At 46.4% G+C, this 18,944-nt stretch overlaps 1 protein-coding gene across 1 annotated transcript in view; it reads right to left on the bottom strand.

Moving 5' to 3' along the window:
- LOC119397013 (suppressor of tumorigenicity 7 protein homolog) overlaps nucleotides 1–18,944 on the bottom strand; it is an 89,210-nt gene that overhangs the window by 49,701 nt on the left and 20,565 nt on the right. Inside the window, exon 5 of the mRNA XM_037664431.2 lies at nucleotides 12,549–12,603. Within this exon, the coding sequence (XP_037520359.1) occupies nucleotides 12,549–12,603 (55 nt within the window). The remainder of the gene's footprint in view (nucleotides 1–12,548; nucleotides 12,604–18,944) is intronic.

Here is an 18,944-nt window from a genome sequence, read left to right as displayed (position 1 = left end):
GTGCCGCTGGCCCCGCGAGCCCTCTCCTGTCGCTCTCTCCCATTCACCTCCATTCGCCGCTAGTGGCGCTGCCAGCTGACACTGTGAGCAGCCGCCGTCACCCATTCCTGCTTCTTTCCGTTGCTCCGTCTCCATGCTCTCCGTGCACGTGTAGCGACTGCTCCTTGTTTACGGTGGCCCTGCTTCTCTACCGTGGAAGTTTCGATGAACAGCTTTCATCATGCGGTACTGCTGTGTGCTTATGTGCACGTCACGTGCGAGGAAGAAGGACCCCGGTGTTTCGTTCCACGAAATCCCTGCTGATCTCGAGCTGCGCCAACAGTGGATAAAGGTGATTTCACGCAAGGATTGGGAGCCTAATTCGACGTCAAATTATTCTGTTGTGTGCAGTAAGCACTTTGTTGCATCCGATTTCAAAGACAACTCAAAGATCCGTCAGCTAAAGAAGGGAGTTGTGCCGAGTGTGTTCGCATGCTACCCATCGTACAAACAGCCTTCCCGTAGTAATGTGCGCAGTGACCCAAGGAGCCGCAAACGTGCACCTGGACTGGACAGTGACAGCTGCCCCAAGAAAAAACAAAAAAACGGCAATTTCGTTCGAGATCGGAGACCCAGCAACGATCGACAACGCCGCAGAGACTGATGACGCCCCTACAGCTGTTGCGGCGCGAGCCGTTGAATCGCCCGGCGACAACACGTTCCCTTTTGACGATCTCTCGTCAGTGGCTTCTGCGGTGCTTGCAAGTAGCGCTACCTCTGAGGAACTGCAGGTGTCTGAAGCTGTGGCTCGTGATGAACCACTTGCATTTGCGAGACGAGCCTTTGGAACGCAGACGGACACAGCTCGAACGAGTGGGAGCAATTTTCTGCACCACAGAAAATGCAGAGAGAAGGAGCGCGCTCTTCGGCTTAAGATATTGAGACTGAAGCAGACAGTGGATAGATACAAGGAAGAGCTGCGTAAACTGAAGGACGACTGCAACGTCAGCACCTTCCTTGATGTTGCCACGGATGTTCAACAAAAAAGTGTGAAGGCTTCATTCATTATGGACCAGATTAACAACTACACCAAGAAGAGGGCAACATGGAATGAAACAACTGTCAGGTACTGCATAGTTTTGAGAAACCTCTCAACGAAAGCGTATGAATACATTCGTTCAGAAGGTCTTCTGCGCTTGCCATGCAGAAACACTCTGCACAAGTACATTGGCACTTCAACTGGCGAAGTTGGCTTCAGTCCTTTGGTTCGATTGAGGCTGCAGACAGAATTCGAGAGCCTACCTGCGGATCAGTCTAAAGTGTGCAGCCTTATAGTTGACGAAATGCACATAAAGCAGAAGCTTGAATATAATAAGCAGCGAGACGCGTTTATAGGTGATGTAAACATGAGCCGCGATTTACAGCAACTGGTGTCAGGTGATAGGAGTGACCAACTGGCAAACTCCTTGCTGTGTTTTCTTCTTTGTGGCTTGGCTTCACGTTTTAAAATACCGGTCGGGTACTTCTTCACTAAGTCATGCACGGGACCAGACCTTGCTGCCGCCATCACTTATGTTGTGAAGAAAACTGAAGAACTGGGTTTTGAAGTTGTGCGCCTTGTGACGGATAATCATAAGACAAATGTCTCGGCGATGGAACTTTTGTGCAAAGGGCAACCAAAAACATCAGCACCACATCCAGCAGACCCCTCCAGGCGCCTGTTCCTGGCATTTGACCAATGCCACATCATCAAAAATGTGAGATCCCAGTTTCTCGCTAAATGCATGGGGGGCAACAAAGAGATCTCTTCAGCTCCTTTAAAGGAGCTCTACAAGATGCAAAAGGGGTCAACAGTAAAACCAATTCGGTTCCTGACGCGCAAACATCCATATCCTACCAACATAGAAAAGATGGGCGTCAAGCATGCAGTGCAGACTTTCTCTCCACCTGTCACAGCTGCTCTTCATTACATGAAAAGTCAAGCTGGCCACACCTGCGACATAGAATTTGCAACAGTGGGCCCCACTGTTGAATTCATGGAGGTAATGCACAAGTGGTTTGTTCTTATGGATGTTAGTAACACGCAGCAGCACATCCATAAGAACAATCCCGACACTCGACAATTCAGTGACCCAAATGACTCAAGACTGGAGTGGCTCGAGAAAACTTTCCTGGACTATCTCAAGAAGTTAAAGGATGAAAGCCACCCTGACAATTTCTTGAGCAAGGAGACATATGCTGCCTTGGTGCTTACGACAACATCAAACGTAATGTGCATCAGGTTTCTGCTGACTGAAAAAAAGTTCATCTTCGTACTCACAAGAAAATTTTCTAGCGATACCTATCGAGGCACTATTTGGTTTCCTTCGTAGAACCGCGGGGTGTAATGATGCCATGGATATGAGAAGTGTGCTCTGCGGGATGGAGAAAATGCTGAAAACTGGCATTATTTCTTCGTCGCTGCAGAGCAATGTGAATGACTCGACATCGTTTTGTACTACTCCAGAGAAGAGTTTTTTCCCAGTGGCAGCCATAAATAGGCTGCGAGAAGTTTGCACAAGGTCCAACCAATGGCTTCCAAATCCAGAAATTGCAACCCTTGCTTTGATTGGAGGCTACCTAGCCCGAGTCATCACAGAAAAATTAAACTGCCAGGGCTGTATAGAATTGGTTGAGAAACCAAATGGAAACGCACCTGTGGATGGACTGATCGCATATCAGGACAGGGGTGGACTCAAGTACCCCACAAAGGAACTCGTAACACTGTTAATAAGCCTCAGCAAGTTTGTGGACATTGTTCTTGACTATAGAAAACAAATTGTGCGGCCACTGGAAACCAGTGTGGAGCAGGCTGTAAGTGTTTTGATGGACCTCCCTATCCTGAAGTGCCAGAATGAAGACCGTGCCCACAGAAAAGAATTTCTTGAACTTCTGTGCAGGAAGTTCATCAAGCCACTCTTGAGCAATCATGCAATGAACATTACTGACAAGAACAGTGTGATCAAAATGTATGGTAAAAAGCCATTGTCACGTAAAATTCTCAAATTGTAGTGTATAGTGTTGTAATGTGTGTGTGTGTGTATGTTCTTTTTTGTCCTGTTAATGTTTTGTGAACTAAGAAATTATATGCAATCCTTTGGTTGACTATACATATTCGTGTCTTTTGTCTATCGCAAGGCAGAGAAATAGAGAAGCATTAGCCTCAGTTACAGGAAAGGGGAGGTTTGACTCCAGCCACACAAGTACGTTGGGTGCTAGTATAATATTCCCGGTATTAAAGCACTAGTTTTTAAAGTGGGCAGCTAGACTAATTGCAATATTTACTTTTTTGGGCATGTTCAGCACTTAAAACGAAATAAAAAGAAAATCGAAAGCGGAAAAAGGTATTACTTGCCTGGCCCGACTACTTATGTTGAGCTCTGAGGTGCTGCTGAAATGAAACATGCCTAAGCAATCTCCCAAAGCGTGATCACAACAACAAGACTTAATTATTGCGCCAGGAGGGCAATAGCTTGGTTGTAGTTCATCACGCGGTTTCCCAACGCGCGCGACAATAAAATCGCAGAATGACCGCCATCAAAGACAAGATATACATAGCTTCACAAGGCGAAGTCTCGCGCAGTCCCAAAGTCGCAGTCGTAACAGCCGCGTGTGAGATAGAAAACACCTTATTTTCTGCTACTCGAGCTTATTAACATTATCGCGTAAAAATTGTACGTTGTTCACGAATTTCAAAGCTATAAATGGTACAGTCAGAGCATCGCCACACCTTCGTCCAGAGCAGACGACAGGCCGGCGATAGTGTCAGCTGGTAGCGCCGCGTCGCGGCAAGCGCGCGAAGCGCGGCGTCCCGCGAGCTCCTATTGTTCGTCGCACGAACTGACTGGCATCTAAAAAATAGAGGAGGCGCTGGTCAGTCACGCTGAATCTCCGGCTCTGAGACCGCGTGCAGCGCCACCACGAGAGCCGGCACGTAGCGCAAGATGGCGCCACTTGCCGTCGTGGGAGAACGGGAGAGGGAAAGGATTCGCAGAGCGGTGAAATGCCTGCGCAGTGTCTTCGGGCGCACCTCGGATCCCCGCAGATGCACTGTGAAACACCTTTTTAAATGAGATATTTTCCCTTACTTTCAACGTGATGATCTCCTTTCTCCACTGTGGACAAGATCTTGCATATGCGACACCACCGCAATTTGCGCAGTGTAGTGTGTCATTGCAGTTGTCAGAGAAGTGGCCTTGAACTTTGGCACAAGTGAGTTTAGCACATCTGCGATCCGTGGCCGAATCTCTGGCATTGATGGCATCCCCTTGGATTAGGAATGTACGTTCTCACAGCTAAATTTATGTAGCATGTCTCAACGGCCTGAGGTAGATCACTGGATGAAACTGTAAGGACTGTATGTTTAGTTGGGATTTCTTGGTTGTCACGCCTTATTTTAATTCTTTGCACATTTTAGTTTGCCATCCTTCCAAGAGCCTCGGTCAGGTCAAGAAGGTCTGCATCAGACCACGCAGAGTGTTCATAGACCGGTGTGGGGTTACTGAAATGGGTGTTTCTCCTAATGTCTGAAGGCTTTCGGTATTGCTAGTTATCATGCACCTCAAGCAGGAGGTCTCTACAAGCCATTCTGGTGATCGTATACCATGGTCCTAGGTCAAGGATCTGAAGACAACGAACAGAGAAATGACTCGTGCAGCCATATCTGTTTTTTCACTCGTTTCCTTTTGTTTGTTGAAGAGTTTCGTCGGTGCGCACCCTCTTCTGAGGGCGTCGACCAAGCAGATGGGAAAAAGCAGGTGTTCCCATAGCACTATGATTTCATTTGGCAGCAATGGCAGCCACCCACGTCGGAGCCCAACTAGGGGACGCTGCAGAAAATAAAGTCTGAGGCTGCTGCTGGCGCCAGCCGTACACTGCTGCTATAACCAAATATATAATGCCCAAGGCAGGGCACATACACAACCCAAGCCACCTACGAAACTGAACAAGTAATAGAAGAGGAGACAGGACAGTATAGAAAGGAAATACAAAAGAGGGGGATAGGAAAAGGCGTCCTCGTGGGTGGGTCAGCCCAGAGGTGCTGTCTACGTGAAGCCGGGGCCAAATGGGTGTGCTGCCTCTGCCGGACCCAGCACTGGCTCAACCCCCAGGATCCCCTTTTCCCCAGACACAGCAAAGCCACACACGGCTAGGCGTGGGAGGGGGTTGAGAACCCCCTGTTGGCTCGGGTACATGGTGACGCCGTTCACCAGACGCCTACTTGCACAGATGCCCCTGCGGGATTGAAATCTAAAATTGTCACGTAGCGTTGCCCGAAAGCTACTGCAGCATTTTATTTGCCCCTAACACACGGCTGGCTATGCGAGTGAAAAGTCCACAAGGGCAGCCCAAGCATGAATTCCTGCCATGTCCAGCCGATACAGGCGAGGTAGACGGTCACGTGAAGCTACGACAAGCTGCTGATATTCAAAGACAGGGAGAACGAATGCAGTTAATGTGCGAGCAGGCAGAGCAAGAAAGTCCCAAGGAGACGATCGGTGCCATCTGTCGCACAAACCATTAAATAATGAAAGCAAACACCGTGTTCCTGTGGGAATATGAAAGCGCTACCGACTGCGGTGCGCAACCTTGTCAAACTAAAACTAGATTAGAGTGGCTAGATGTTTTAACGCGATAGCGTTACAGTGCACGTCCAAAGAAAATCCTTCTGTGTAAAAATTGGAAAGAGATCACTGCATTTTTGCTCATTTATTTCCGGAAAAACTTCGTTGAATTGATTTTATTGCATGCAAGCTTCGTTAATTCGAGTTGATGACAGCATTGAAACCAATGGGTACCTGCCAGGGAATGGGAATTTTTTCGTTAGATCGGGAAATTCGTAAAATCATGTTTTGTTAGATTTTTAGAGTTTTTGAAGTTTTCTTAGAGTTTTAAAGGGACACTAAAGAGCAAAACAATTTTTCTCATATTAGTAAAATACTCTTTCACGATAGCAAAAACACCATGCTTGCTGCGAGAAGATGCTTAGTAAGCGAGAAAACGCGCAAAAACAAAATGTGGGTGGCGACGCCACCTTGAAGTTTCCGCACCATTCGCCGTGACGTCACGTTTTGACGGCGCCTACTAGGGGCTATGGAGTTCCTAATCGGTAAAAATGAAGTGCATTGTCCTCTGAGGGGGGCCATAGACTTAACCCTTTGTGGGTTTGCCTATATTTTTGACACTATCATATAAAAATTCGCTGTGGTATATTCATATAAGCTACAAAGAAATAGTATAAAACAAATTTCATCAAAATCAAGCCAGTAGTTAATTAAAAAAAAAAAGTGGGACATATACGTCCCACTGACTCATGAGAGTGTTTTCAAAAAGTGGGAAAACACTGTCCCACTCACTGTCTCATGATGGCATCATCTCGACATTGCATCAATGGGTACTTGGGATGGAAACGGCCCAAACAAGTGGCACAGAGTAGCACTTCACAAGCTGTGGTGAAGAAAGTTGTGCAGCCCTCATTTCCAGCAGTAGAACACCACCTGCACCTGCGTCTATTGTGAGCCTTCATAGCGTCATCGTGTGTTCCTGTAAAGCTTACTTCACCGCATGCAGCAATAATTTTTTTGTCCATTTGCCTGTCCTTGCTTTGCCTGTCAAAATTTTTGAGTACGGCTGTTGTCCCTGAATGTGTGCCTACTTGGCAAGAGTTATATGATATCAAGAAAAATATTTCCACACACGAATATCCGCGATTACGCTGAGGGATGAGCGTGGCAATTTCGCAGGGGAGTGTGTTTCGATGCATTTATCGGTCAAGTTATTCCGCAAATTTACAAAAACACGTGATGACTGGAAGCTAAAATGGCCTCTCTGAAAAACCAGAAAAGGAGGAAAATATGCAGCATTTAGATTGGTAGGTTCTTTCTATCTGAAGAAGCGGAAAATTCAGAACCTATCATAAAAAATTTGTCGAAATTCAGTGCCATTTTAATACTACTTCCTCCCTTTGAAAGCGTGGTAAAAGAATTTTCCTCAGGATTACGAAGACTTGGGTAAGATATGAGTGACTCAGCGTTGCGCTAAGTCACTCATATCTTACCTATTCAGGTCACTGATGTGAGAGAAAATTTTTCCTGCAGACGGAAAAGTGAGACGTATGTGTCGCACAAAGAGTTAACATAAGAAGTTTGGGGTAATTTTGTTGAGCCAATGGCGCTAAAATACGATAAATACACTTTGAAATCCGTGACGTCACGCGGGAGATTTCAGCGTGAAATCTAAAAATGAAACTTGATTTTCTCCTCTATTAATAAACCTATGATGGCGAAATTAACGACATTAGAGTTCTCAGAGCACAATTTATCAATCTAAACCAATTCATTGTTTCTCTTTAGTGTCCCTTTAACTGCATATCTTTATGACCAATTATGATGTGATTTTAAAACTGTTTACAGTGCTGCATTTATTGCATATTATAGTATCTAGCTATGAAACGATGTTCCCTTTCTGCTGAATGGCTCATTTCTTACTGTCTCTGGAAACAACAGAGAGGCAGCTTTGTTTAACTCATAAACTAGTTGACCTCCAATAAAAATTCTCATATTGGGAGTCAGCACGAAAAACTAAGTCGATTTATTTTGGACAGGTTTGATTTTAAATACACAAAATATCTTGTGGGATAGCACGCACGTTCGCAGACTCTCAGCGGGAACTAACGGGACACGCCAAGAGGGAGCACCCCGTTGCCCCTTTCCTAAGAATCCCTTCAATCCTCATTTCCCTGTTCGCGGGAAAGGGTACTCGTCTTCTGCGAGGAAAACAACCCTCGTGGGAGAAGGTGACAACAGGGGATAAAAAGGCGACTGGCTCTCTTGTGCCACTCAAAAGACCCATGAGCTGATGATCGACCGAAGGCCTTACCCTCTCCTTTCTACACAGAGCAGACTATCCTTCTCAAGTGGTATTCACATGGGATAAAGGCAGAGCTTAGTGATGTCAGGAGAATTTCCCTCAAAAGTCCCCCGCTCACCCGGAGGCAAACGGAGAGGGAGGTCGGCGATACCCAACTACTTGTGCAGCTTGTACCACCAGTTGCTGACGACAAAAGTACAATGCGGGCCTGGCAGGAATGGCCAAGCGTGGAATTAGGCTTTTGAAACGTGCACTGCTGAATTTTGCAGAATGCGCATAACACTTTTAATAAAGAAATTCCGGCACTCCTGTGCCCTTTCGTTAGGTCGCCAGCAGTTTTTCACATGCTTTTGTTTTTGCAAATACGGAATGAACAAAAGTGCCATTCGTCGCGAGGTCGTTGACAACGGCTTTTTGTTTTTTTCTCTGCTGAAAAAATTGTGCGCAGCCTTTCGGATCAGTAACTTTTGCTCTAATTAGTGAGGCTTTGGTCATGTAGCTGAGTAATAGGAATTGAAACGAAGCATTTTTCGATGTAGGTCAGCTTTGTGGTAATGAAGAAGTGCAGTTATCATAGTCCCCCCCCCCCCCTTTCCCTATCTGTATGAGCGTTTTATCAAAATTTTGGAGTGCCACGAAACTGTGGAGATCGCTGCTGTCATCACAACGTAAAAACAGTCATCAATGCAGCGGTAAAAATGAAATCCTCGTTCCGCGAGCGTATAGCAGAAATTAAGGCATTAATAGCGCTTCTGGCGGCCTATTCAAATTAAAATTTAAAAAAAAAGAAGTAAAGTAATATGCATAATGTGGGAACCCCTTATAGCTTACATAAGTCTACACTCAGGTAGGCATTAAGTTAGTGTTCAATGTTCATAATTTGGCTCATTATACAGTGGTGCAACAGCCGAAACAGGATTTGGAGCAATTTTTGGAGCAGCAAAATGTTGCTTTTGGAGCACAAAAATTCAAATTTGGAGCAGGTTACGAAAAAAAAAACCTGAATTTTTTAGCACGAAATCCCAAATTCGGCGTGTATAACAAAGAAGGCTTACTTTTAGAAAATAAAAAATACATACAAACCATTCAACATCAGCTAACTCGTGCACAGTGCACGTGAACACTGCTATTTCAATAAAAGCAGTGTGTTGAGCCACCCTACAGTGCGAACAATGAGTAAACTCCACATTACCATTCGCAGGGCCTGTCAAATAATTCAACAGGCACTGCAAATGCTAATGTGGACCGGCGAACCAGGCAACCTCAAAATTCGGGAGATTTGTAAAGCAGGAGCAAGTGGGGGCGGCGAAAAAAGAAAACTGGCGTACGCTTTTGTCTATTGTGTCTCAAGGCCACAAAAATGCCATAAACAGCAGCTACAAATGATTGCCAATAATTTTTTGGACGTCAGCGATCATGCTGGCACACGTAATTACATGGAACGTGCACGAATGAGTAATTAAGGAACAAAATGTGCTGTGTCCCTGACAGCTAGTACTAATAGCCCCTTCTAAATCTTGGTACACTTTTCCGCAGGACACCAGTGTATTGCGGCAAAAGTGGCTTAAAAAGCGTTCTGTACGCAATAAAACAAGCATCAGGGAATATGAGAACCAGTGTCCTTTTTTATTGCGATAGTAATTACATGGACACTCTTGACGGGTTTTTGCCGTCATGTCCCGTATATAGGCCAAATTGATAACATCACTCCGCGCATCGTATGTTCTACCGTGGGTAAAAGCACGCGAGAGTGGGGGCGACGAATGCGGCTGAAGCAGAGATCAAACGAGCCAGCCCATCTCCGTCGCTCAGAGGGCGCACGCGATAACACCACTCCGCTCGGGAAGCCTGCCATCGAAGCAGAGAAAAAACGCCCCGCCAGTCTTGAACGAGTATGAAAAGACGCGAGGGGGGTGGGGGGTGCTGTCGCTCGAGCAGCACACTGAACTTTGATTCTAAGGGCGCGGTCGAGATCGCTGGCGCGCGCTATCTCAGCAGCCATCAGCGGGCGGCTCATATATCCTGCTACGTGCTGCGCTCTCAATGCGAAGACACTGTGCAGAAGGTGCATCTTTCCCTGGAGCGGCCGTATTCTCTTACACCAACGTTTTATAGAGTTACGCGAGATCGGATACAAAAGAGTTTGCTGCCAGCCTCACTTCATATAACATTACAATTTGTTGCTATAGCATTCAATGCTATAGCATTCACCTTTGCGGTGAAACTGTGACTTTTTCTATCTTTCGCAGGGGGGTTAGGGTCTGCGCGCCTGCACTGGATGATGATGCCCACACTGCAGATGACCAACGCGGCCTCCATTTCTCGCTAAAATTTCCGCAACTGAGAAAATTTTGAAGCTGGTCGGACATTTTGGCGCAGCGTGGCGCAATTTCAACAAATATCACGGTTTTGGCTCAGCTTGGTGCAAAAATAAGGAATTGTATCAAATTGGCGCAATTGGCACAGCTGTTGCATCCTTGATTATTGCTCCAGAAGTTTTCCTCGTCATAGCACTGAAATTACGTATAATGAGCCGAAGCCTTCTGCATGAAAACTATGCAGTGTGCGAGAGCAAGCTACGCTCCACCAAACATCTAGAACGTTCGTTTGAACGTAGTGTTTACTGCTTTTCATTATTAATATACTACAAGCATGCGTTTTGCTTTTTTTTCTTCATTAAGTCGTTATTTCAGGAAAATGGGCAACATCGGTTAAACAGGCTCAAGAAAACGGCCGTCAAAATGCTAATCAAAATCACCACATTCGAAAAAAAAAAGTTAATATCAGTGACCGGTATATGGGCCTGGTATACAGTGATAGCGCTCTGTCATCTTGAACTCTCACACAGCATTAAAGTTCAGCAGGCTTTGCACATGGTGTCCCACAAACATGCATGTTCTCAGACGATCAAAAGTGCCATCATCGCTAAGTTTGGCCATCGTGGCTGCCGTGGCTGTGGCCAACATACACACAAAGCGATTGCAAAACGGGTGCCGCAGTAGGAGCAACGGAAACACCAGTCCGAAAATCCGCTTTCTCCCCCACCACGTGGGGATCGTTTGTCCTCTCGGTCAAAAAGTCTCCTCCGAAAAGGCGCTGGGGGCCACATTCCGATATACACTCGCGGAACGAAGATTTCATTTTTTTCGTTGCATTGATGACTGAATCTGCGTTGCAATCCATGGATCCGCAATGCCCGCTTCTCCCCTGAGAATTTCTCCCCCGTATGAATACCCCTTGAGTGACGTCTATGTGTTACTGCTAGCATGGCAATAAAGTGTTGTTTGTTGACCTAGCCTGTTGCCTTATTCGCTCGAACCCATCTTAGCTGAGATTACTTGCGCTATTGGCTGCGAGATCGAGCAGAGTCGGCACCTAGCGGTGAGCGAACGAAACCCCGTGGTGTGGATCGCTCCTTGCGTTGCCTGCTAGCCACACCGTGTTCGCATGTGTGCGTACATCATGCACATCCTCAGATTACCGCTTATTCCGTTGTGCTAGCACAGTATCAAATGCTTGTACGTATGCCTACAAGATATACATAAGCATTTCGCCTTACGAGACTTGTATGCACTCTATAAGTGAGTGCATGCACAAGTTGGTATGGCGCTAGGCCTAACACTCCATTCGCCAAAATCATTTCAATGTGGGTACCACTTTGTAGTTCAAGCACGTCACATAGTGCATTTGGCATCATCCTAAATGAAAAAAAAAGTACTAAATGTTGAGGTGTGAATGCAGAATTTTAGCGACACCATCTTGTGAATTCTTGGCGATTTGGAAATCCTTGTGATACCGCAAAGCATGAACTAGCGTCTGCAGAGGCCGGTTAGCGGTAAAAAAGGACCCGAAGCCATGAATCTCTATAGCTGTACGCGTATCCATGCGAACAGAAAAGTAGAGTGCACAAAGTTCTACTTCATCTAATTATGCAGAAATACAGGCTCTCTTTTTTTGTAGCCACTAGAGCAAGAAGTAAATACTTAAATGGCTTATTCGTGAAACACAATTTATATTGTGGTAAGGCAAAACACAATTTAAACACGTGCAAATAAAGCAAGATGAAACATCGAGCACAGTGCAAAACACGAATGTGACCGAAGGCCAGTAACCCATTGATCGGCAGATTGCGCTTCTCTCACACGTAACAGGAACGTTAGATGGGTTTCGTGCATTAATGTGGCAATGGAGGGCATATACATCACCATTAAGCTACAGTCAACATGCTTTATTTGCCGACAATCGACTCAAACTGCATACGGTGAAGCACCGCTGCGTACATTTGTGCATGCGCCACCGACCGCCTATCCACACAAACGCGGCGACGATGCTGCCACCTGTAGCCCGATCTCGCGGCGAATAGGAAGGGGACGTTGACAAGTGCACAGTATGACCGTGTGTGGCTAGAATTGAAGCTAGGCTTCAGCACCAGCCGTGCATAGAGCAGACCCCCTTCAATCTGCACAACCATATGGAACGTGGCATGCGGGTTGTGAATTTAGCATCATTGTACAATTCTGCACGGTATAACCACAACAGGATGGGGAGCCACACACAAGCAAATATGTGGGGCACAAAGAGAAAGCACCCATGATGGCTGTGCCAGCAGTGGTCTGCCTAGGAATCCCACGATACTCCAAACAGTATGGCACAACACATACCTCTAGCACGCTTGGCGCCTCTTCTTCTGCCAGCAAGATGTAGGCTGTTACACACCTGTACAAGAACACATGTTCAGGGACATAACGAAGGCAATATTTTTTCACTGCCAGATTGAGCTTTGTTTCTAAGGGTTTGAGAACTTTCCAGCACAGCAGTACATGCAGGGTGTTTCATGTAACAAGAACCTTAAACAAAGTGGTTAACTACAATTGAATGAAACCAACAACATCATTTGGCACTCATTAGGATATATTTACATTGCACTTAATTAATTAACTAAGATCAACTCTATTAAAATCTTCACTTCAACGCCAAGTGCGTTTCAGTACATTGTAGAGCACCTTCCAAAACGACCGATACAATTTTTTTCTGGCAATATACGGGCTTAGTGGTGATCCTACCCAACACGTAAAGAAAGTCTGTGAAATATGAAATAAAACCGTGTGACTGCGCTCATGTGTTACCGTCAACCCATCGCTTATCAGGGACGGTGCTTTCTTGCCGCTGTCGGAAATGCTGACGCATTGTGAAGCTGATGCCTAGAGCCACAGTCGCTCCTTTTGCCACGATCTATCCACACAGTTGTTTCGCTCAAAGCGTGGTTGAGAACACTGCAATACGGTAACGCATAAGCGCAGGTTTTATTTCATATTTCAGCCCGAGCCTTCTTTAAACACGGGAAAAAATCACCACTAAGCATGTACATTGCCACAAGACATTGATTCGGTCATTTCGGTATGCCCTCTACAACGTAATGAAATGCACTTTGCCCTAAAGGGAATATACAAAAACTGCATAATTTATCTTCGTCAATGAACCAATTAAGTGTAATATAAAGAATACTTTAAAGAGCACCTGATGACGGCACACCATATGCCCCTGACAAATCCTTGGTTCTTGTTATGTGAAACACCCCCTATATATGCAGTTTCTCAGTGGGATTTCTCATGTAACACTAGGGCTGTGTTTAAATTCTGCAAGACAGCATCGAGCCCCTATGCCCAAGTACAGTAGATTCTCGGTAAGTAAAACTATTGGTTAATTCAAACAAATCTTAAATTTCTGGCTGGCCCACTAGGTTTTCAATGTATTTTAAAGCCGCTTAATCAAAACTGCTCCATTGCAAAATTTCTGTTAACCCTTTGAAGGTCGAATATTTTTTGAAAAAAAAAATTTCCCAGATGGTCAGCTTACTTTATGGCAGGTTTCGAATATACAAAATGTGTAAAGTCAAGAAGAAATTGCAAACAAAAATTAGGAACAGTATCTTGGCATCAGCTTCACTCAGAAGTGAAAAATGTTCAATAGTATTTTATAGTGTGGTATTCCTTAAAACACAGGTCTGCGCACAGCGCCTTATCGCAGTCTGCACACACATATTTACTCGCGTAATTGACGCACTCGCATAATAAACGCAGCCCCAACTTTAGTCGTCAAAATTTGGGTTGTTTTTTCTCCCGCGTAATATAAACACACCTCCCACTTTCATCTGCTGCATTCCCGCAAACCGACGCGCGGCGCCTCCTCGCCCATAGATCTTTTCTTTCTTTCTTTTTACAGTGAAACCTCGGTGATACGATCACAGCTCATACGAATTTTTCTTTGGTCCCGGCCAAGGCCCATTGGCCAGCAATGTAATGGAGTACGGTTGTTGCGAACCAGTTTTCACCCATCGACATTTGATACGAATGTACGCTACCACCCAGGTACGAAGAGGAGTTGTATGCGCTATCGCAGAAGGCGCGCCAAGCACGTGCGAGTGCAGGAACGCAAGCGTGGGCATGGGCGCCGCACCGCCAAATCGGCAGAATCACGGTGTAAGAAAAACACTTTGCTTACGGTCAGAATAAGCCTTCAGAGACGCGTCACGGCCTCCGAGATTGTGTGCGCGAATTTTTGAGGCTCTTATGTGCCACCGTGTGCCTTCGCGTTTAGATTACAGAGGACATTAGCGCCATGCTTTTTTTTCCAACGCGTTGACGCGGGCTGCTGTTGTTGTACTATGTTTACACGTGCCTGCCTCGTGCATCAGACATCTTATGAAAGGTGGACGAGGACCGAAAGAAGGCGAGGACGGTCTTGGTGAATGATTCAGGCCTCACAACGTCAACATGCGCGACCGTTGAGTTCGCAGTTGTGCGGGCACGGCCGTAAATCTCCATAAAACCATCCCCAACACCTCCGCGATAACAAAATCATAACACAGGACCGTGGTTCTATAATTTTTCGGCCTTAATCCATCGCGTCAAAGCGCTTATTTCGTTCTTTCGCTGCAGTACTCGGGTGTCATGCAAAAAAAGCATACTAAAATTTGGAAGGGGCTACTCCTGTCGCGGGTCACAACGCACCTGGTTCGTTAATTAAATACGCGCGTACGGGCCGTATATTTACGACTGCTGGTATAATTGCAGACATCTACAAACTTAACTGACAATCATTCAGGGTTCTTCCTGATGTTGCTGCGGCCCTGAAAAACAATAAATGAAAATGTACGCCAGCTTTCTTTTGTCGCATGCTAATTTTCCATGTTTTCTGGTGATACGAATTTCTGATGATACGAATATTTTTGGTGGTCCCGTGAGATTCGTATCACCGAGGTTTCACTGTATTATGCCGACCCCCTTGGTTCGCTGCCCTCCCCCCCCCCCCCCTACTGCGCACCGTACCTTTTTTATTTTTCTTTCTATCCGTGCACGGCACGTCCCTCTCCTTTTGTACTTGTTTTTGATGTATCTGTGGGCCACAGCAGGATTCACAAACGGTGCAAGTGTAGAAACATTGCGGCTCACAAGCACACAGCGAGAGAAGGTCACGAAACTGCCCACGCTAGCCAACGGTCACTTTCTGCAAATACGAAACTTTCAGGAGCTGGCGGCAACCGGCGGCAGGAGCGCGCTGAGACAGCTTGCAGAAGATAGTGCCATCTATCACCGAAGCGGCGGAGTTTCCGAGGCCAAGTGGGACAGCTAATCGAAACAACGCTAGACAGTGACACACGTTCTAGTGTTCTAGCCTTTGCAGGCCTACTTTTTTGTTCCCGCCAGCCATTCCCACTCCATTGTGAGTTTGTTTTTAGTCTGTTTTGCATTTTTCCATGGGCAATGGGCCAAAATGTGAGCTACACGGCCGGTTTCAAGCTACAGGCTGTGGAGTACACTCCGTGGAGCACGGGAATCGTGCTGCCGGTAGGCATTTCGGAATTGACGAAGTCCGTGTGCATTACTGGCGGAAGCAGCACGACAAGCTGCGGGCTACGAATAGGGAGCGGCATGCCTTTACGGGACCGAAGACCGGAAAGTTTTGTGCTGTGGAAGAAGGTCTTAGAATATGTCTGGGACCTGCAAAAGGAAGGCTGTGTCATTTCCCACGAAATGATCAGGACACACACACGAGCCACAGCCAGGAAACATGGCCTCGCGACCGTTGCTTTCAAAGCGAGTAATGGGTGGACGACACGCTTCATGCGGCGCAACGGACTGTGCTTGAGGAGGCGCACATCATTGTCAGCGACTGCCTCCTTGCTACGGTGAAAAGGTAGTGGACTTTCACAAATTTGTGATATGCCTGCAGTGAGACCGAGCATATCTTCTCTTGCAAATTGGGAACGCGGACCAGACGCCCATCAATTTCGACATGCCAATGAGCAGGACGGCCAACGACAGACGCCGAGAAGCAGCATTTCACGGTAATGCTGGCTATCACGGCAGATGGCAGGAAGTTGCCACCGTATGTTATCCTCAAACGAAAAACCATGCCAAAGGCCAACTTCCCAGCCAGCATACACGCGCGAGCCCAAGAGAAAGGATGGATGCCGGCCGATCTAATGGCTGATTGGGTCCGGACAGTCTGGGGACGGCGCCCTGGAGTTCTGCTCTCCTGTCTCTCCTCGTGCTTGACAGTTTTTGCGGCCACCTGGGAGAGAACGTACGCCAGGAACTGAAGGAGCTGCGCACCGAGATCACCCATTCCAGGTGGACTCACTTCGGTGTTGCAGCCCCTTGATGTTTGCGTGAACAAGCAGTTCAAAGACAGTGTGCGCCAGTTGTATACAGACTGGATGGCCCATGGAGGGCACACCCTGACGCTGACCAACAAGATTAAGAGGCCGTCCGTTGAGCTGGTGTGCTCCTGGATCTTGGATGCATGGTGCTTGCTGCCAGCTGATTTGATCGCAAAGAGTTTTAAGAAGAGTGGAATTGGAAATGCGCAGGACGGCAGTGAGGACAACCAGTTGTGGGAGCAAGATAACGAAGTGGCGAGTGACCTGGATGACGGGTCCAGCGATTCTGACAAAGAGTGTAGGGCAATAAAAAAGCTGTTTCCAAATAGTGTACATGTATGTTTACTGCGAAAGGTAAGCTACCAAACTTTTTTTTTTACCGCATTTTTTGCTCATCCCAAAAAAGTTTTTGTAAAATTTACCCCGCATAATGAACGTACCCCAAATCTTTGCTTCGGTTTTTCGGAAAAAAAAAAGTGCGTTCATTACGCGAGTACCGTATTTACTCGAATCTAACGCGCACCTTTTTTCCGGGAAAACGAGCCCAAGAATCGCATGCGCGTTAGAATCGAGTACCGAAAAAAAAAAAAGAAACTCGGTTATCGTATTGCCATCGACATTTCAAAATGGCCGCCTCCTACGCGCCTTGGCCATTTCTGCATTTTTTTCAGTTCGTACGTGGAGATTGTCATCCCGTTCGGCGTTCGCATCGACGGCATGGAAGTGCCGACTCCAAATACTCGACTAGTGTACCATGATGCCACATTTAAAAGAATAGTTATTACATGTGCAGAGAGACGGACGGAAATCGGGCCGCATCGCGGTAGTTCGGAGTTCCCGAAACGTGCGTGCGAGACTGGCGCAAACAGAAGCAGAAGATTTTTTACAGCAAAGCTTCACGAAAAAGTTTCTGTGGACAAAAGCAGGGCCGGTTTCCCGAAGTCGAAGAGTGTTGACAGCGACGAGGACTGATCCATTACGCGACTCGTATCGCCGCCGTAGTGGTGACAGTTTTAGCGGCAAGGCCCGCTTTTTGACTTTGTGTTTTACTTTTTTGAAACTTTAGTTCTTTAAAACCCAAATACTTGTTCTTCTGAATGTGCGAAGTTTGACTCCTACGGACTTTTTTTGTTCTTTTCTCACGAAAAATGGGTGCGCGTTACAATCGATGTATTATTATTATTTTTTTTTTTGGTCGCGGAAAACGGGTGCGCGTTACAATCGAGGGCGCGGTAGAACCGAGTAAATACGGTATATATGGTAAAACAAAAGCAAAATCAGAATCTGAAGAGTCATCACCCTTGGTGTCAAGAGAATGGGCAGTGCGTTTGGCGATACCGCCGCTTTGCCATGCACCTGAAGAACTCGAAGGAAACTCAGTAAACAAGGAAAGCGAGAATACCTCACGAGAGTTGGTGATGAACAAGCTAAGAGCAGCGTCAATTAGGATGGAAATCAACTTTCGCCGCCCCTACAAAGGAGTGCCAACAAAGATAAAAATAAAGATTTGCACGCCTCCGCTGTGATCACGTGGCGAAACCGAAACCACGAAAGGGCGTTGTTGCAGACCGCATGATGCGCTGAAGCTAGAAATAAGTTCTGTTCATTTCCGCAAGAAGGTAGCACAATGAAACTTCAAGCGCTTCATATGCCGTATTTATTCGAATCTAAGCCGATGGTTTTTTTTTTAAACAAAAAAAAAAAAAAACGATGTGCGAAAGTGGGGGTGTTGGCTTAGATTCAAGTACAATGATTAATATTTTTTTTTTTCTGGCCTTGCGAATATCAGGGTCGGCTTAGAATTGGGGCCGGCCTAGATTCAAGTAAATACGGTAAGTCCTAGGAGGTGGCAGCACCTCCCACTGAGCATGCCCCGTGAAAAAAGCAACTGAAAAATTGAAGGACACTTTGTAATTTCCAAAGTGTGTTTGGCAAAAGCCTGTGGCCATTCGACTCTGCCGCCGGCCGCCGCCGCCAGACGCCACTGCTGGATGCCGCTGCCGCACTGCGCAGCTGTTTAGCAATGCACATTGGAAGGAGCAACGCGCACCTGTTGCTATGTGCTGCTATGCCATCACGTGATTGCTGAGAGAGTGTGATGGGGAGAGGCCACAGCTGGCACCGTGTCAGGGAACGATCGGGCGGACGGACAACGTGAATATGACAAATGAAAGGATTTCGCCTTATTATGGCGCGAAATTTCAACCGGAGGGTTGAAACCGTATCTGTATGGCAAAGACCTTGTGGGACAGAAAACCACCACTGTACATGTATGGCAAAAAAACCTAAAAGCATTTATTCAAACTTTTTGCTTGTACATGCCAGAAAAACTCTGCTGCCCTTGTTGCTTCAAGCTGAACATTTGCATTTTATGACACTAGCAGCCGCAAATAAA

This window comes from Rhipicephalus sanguineus, chromosome 6 (assembly GCF_013339695.2).
Source record: "Rhipicephalus sanguineus isolate Rsan-2018 chromosome 6, BIME_Rsan_1.4, whole genome shotgun sequence".
Taxonomy (NCBI): domain Eukaryota; kingdom Metazoa; phylum Arthropoda; class Arachnida; order Ixodida; family Ixodidae; genus Rhipicephalus; species Rhipicephalus sanguineus.
Note: the sequence above shows the minus strand (reverse complement) of the source record. Positions and strands in the feature narration are given on the sequence as shown.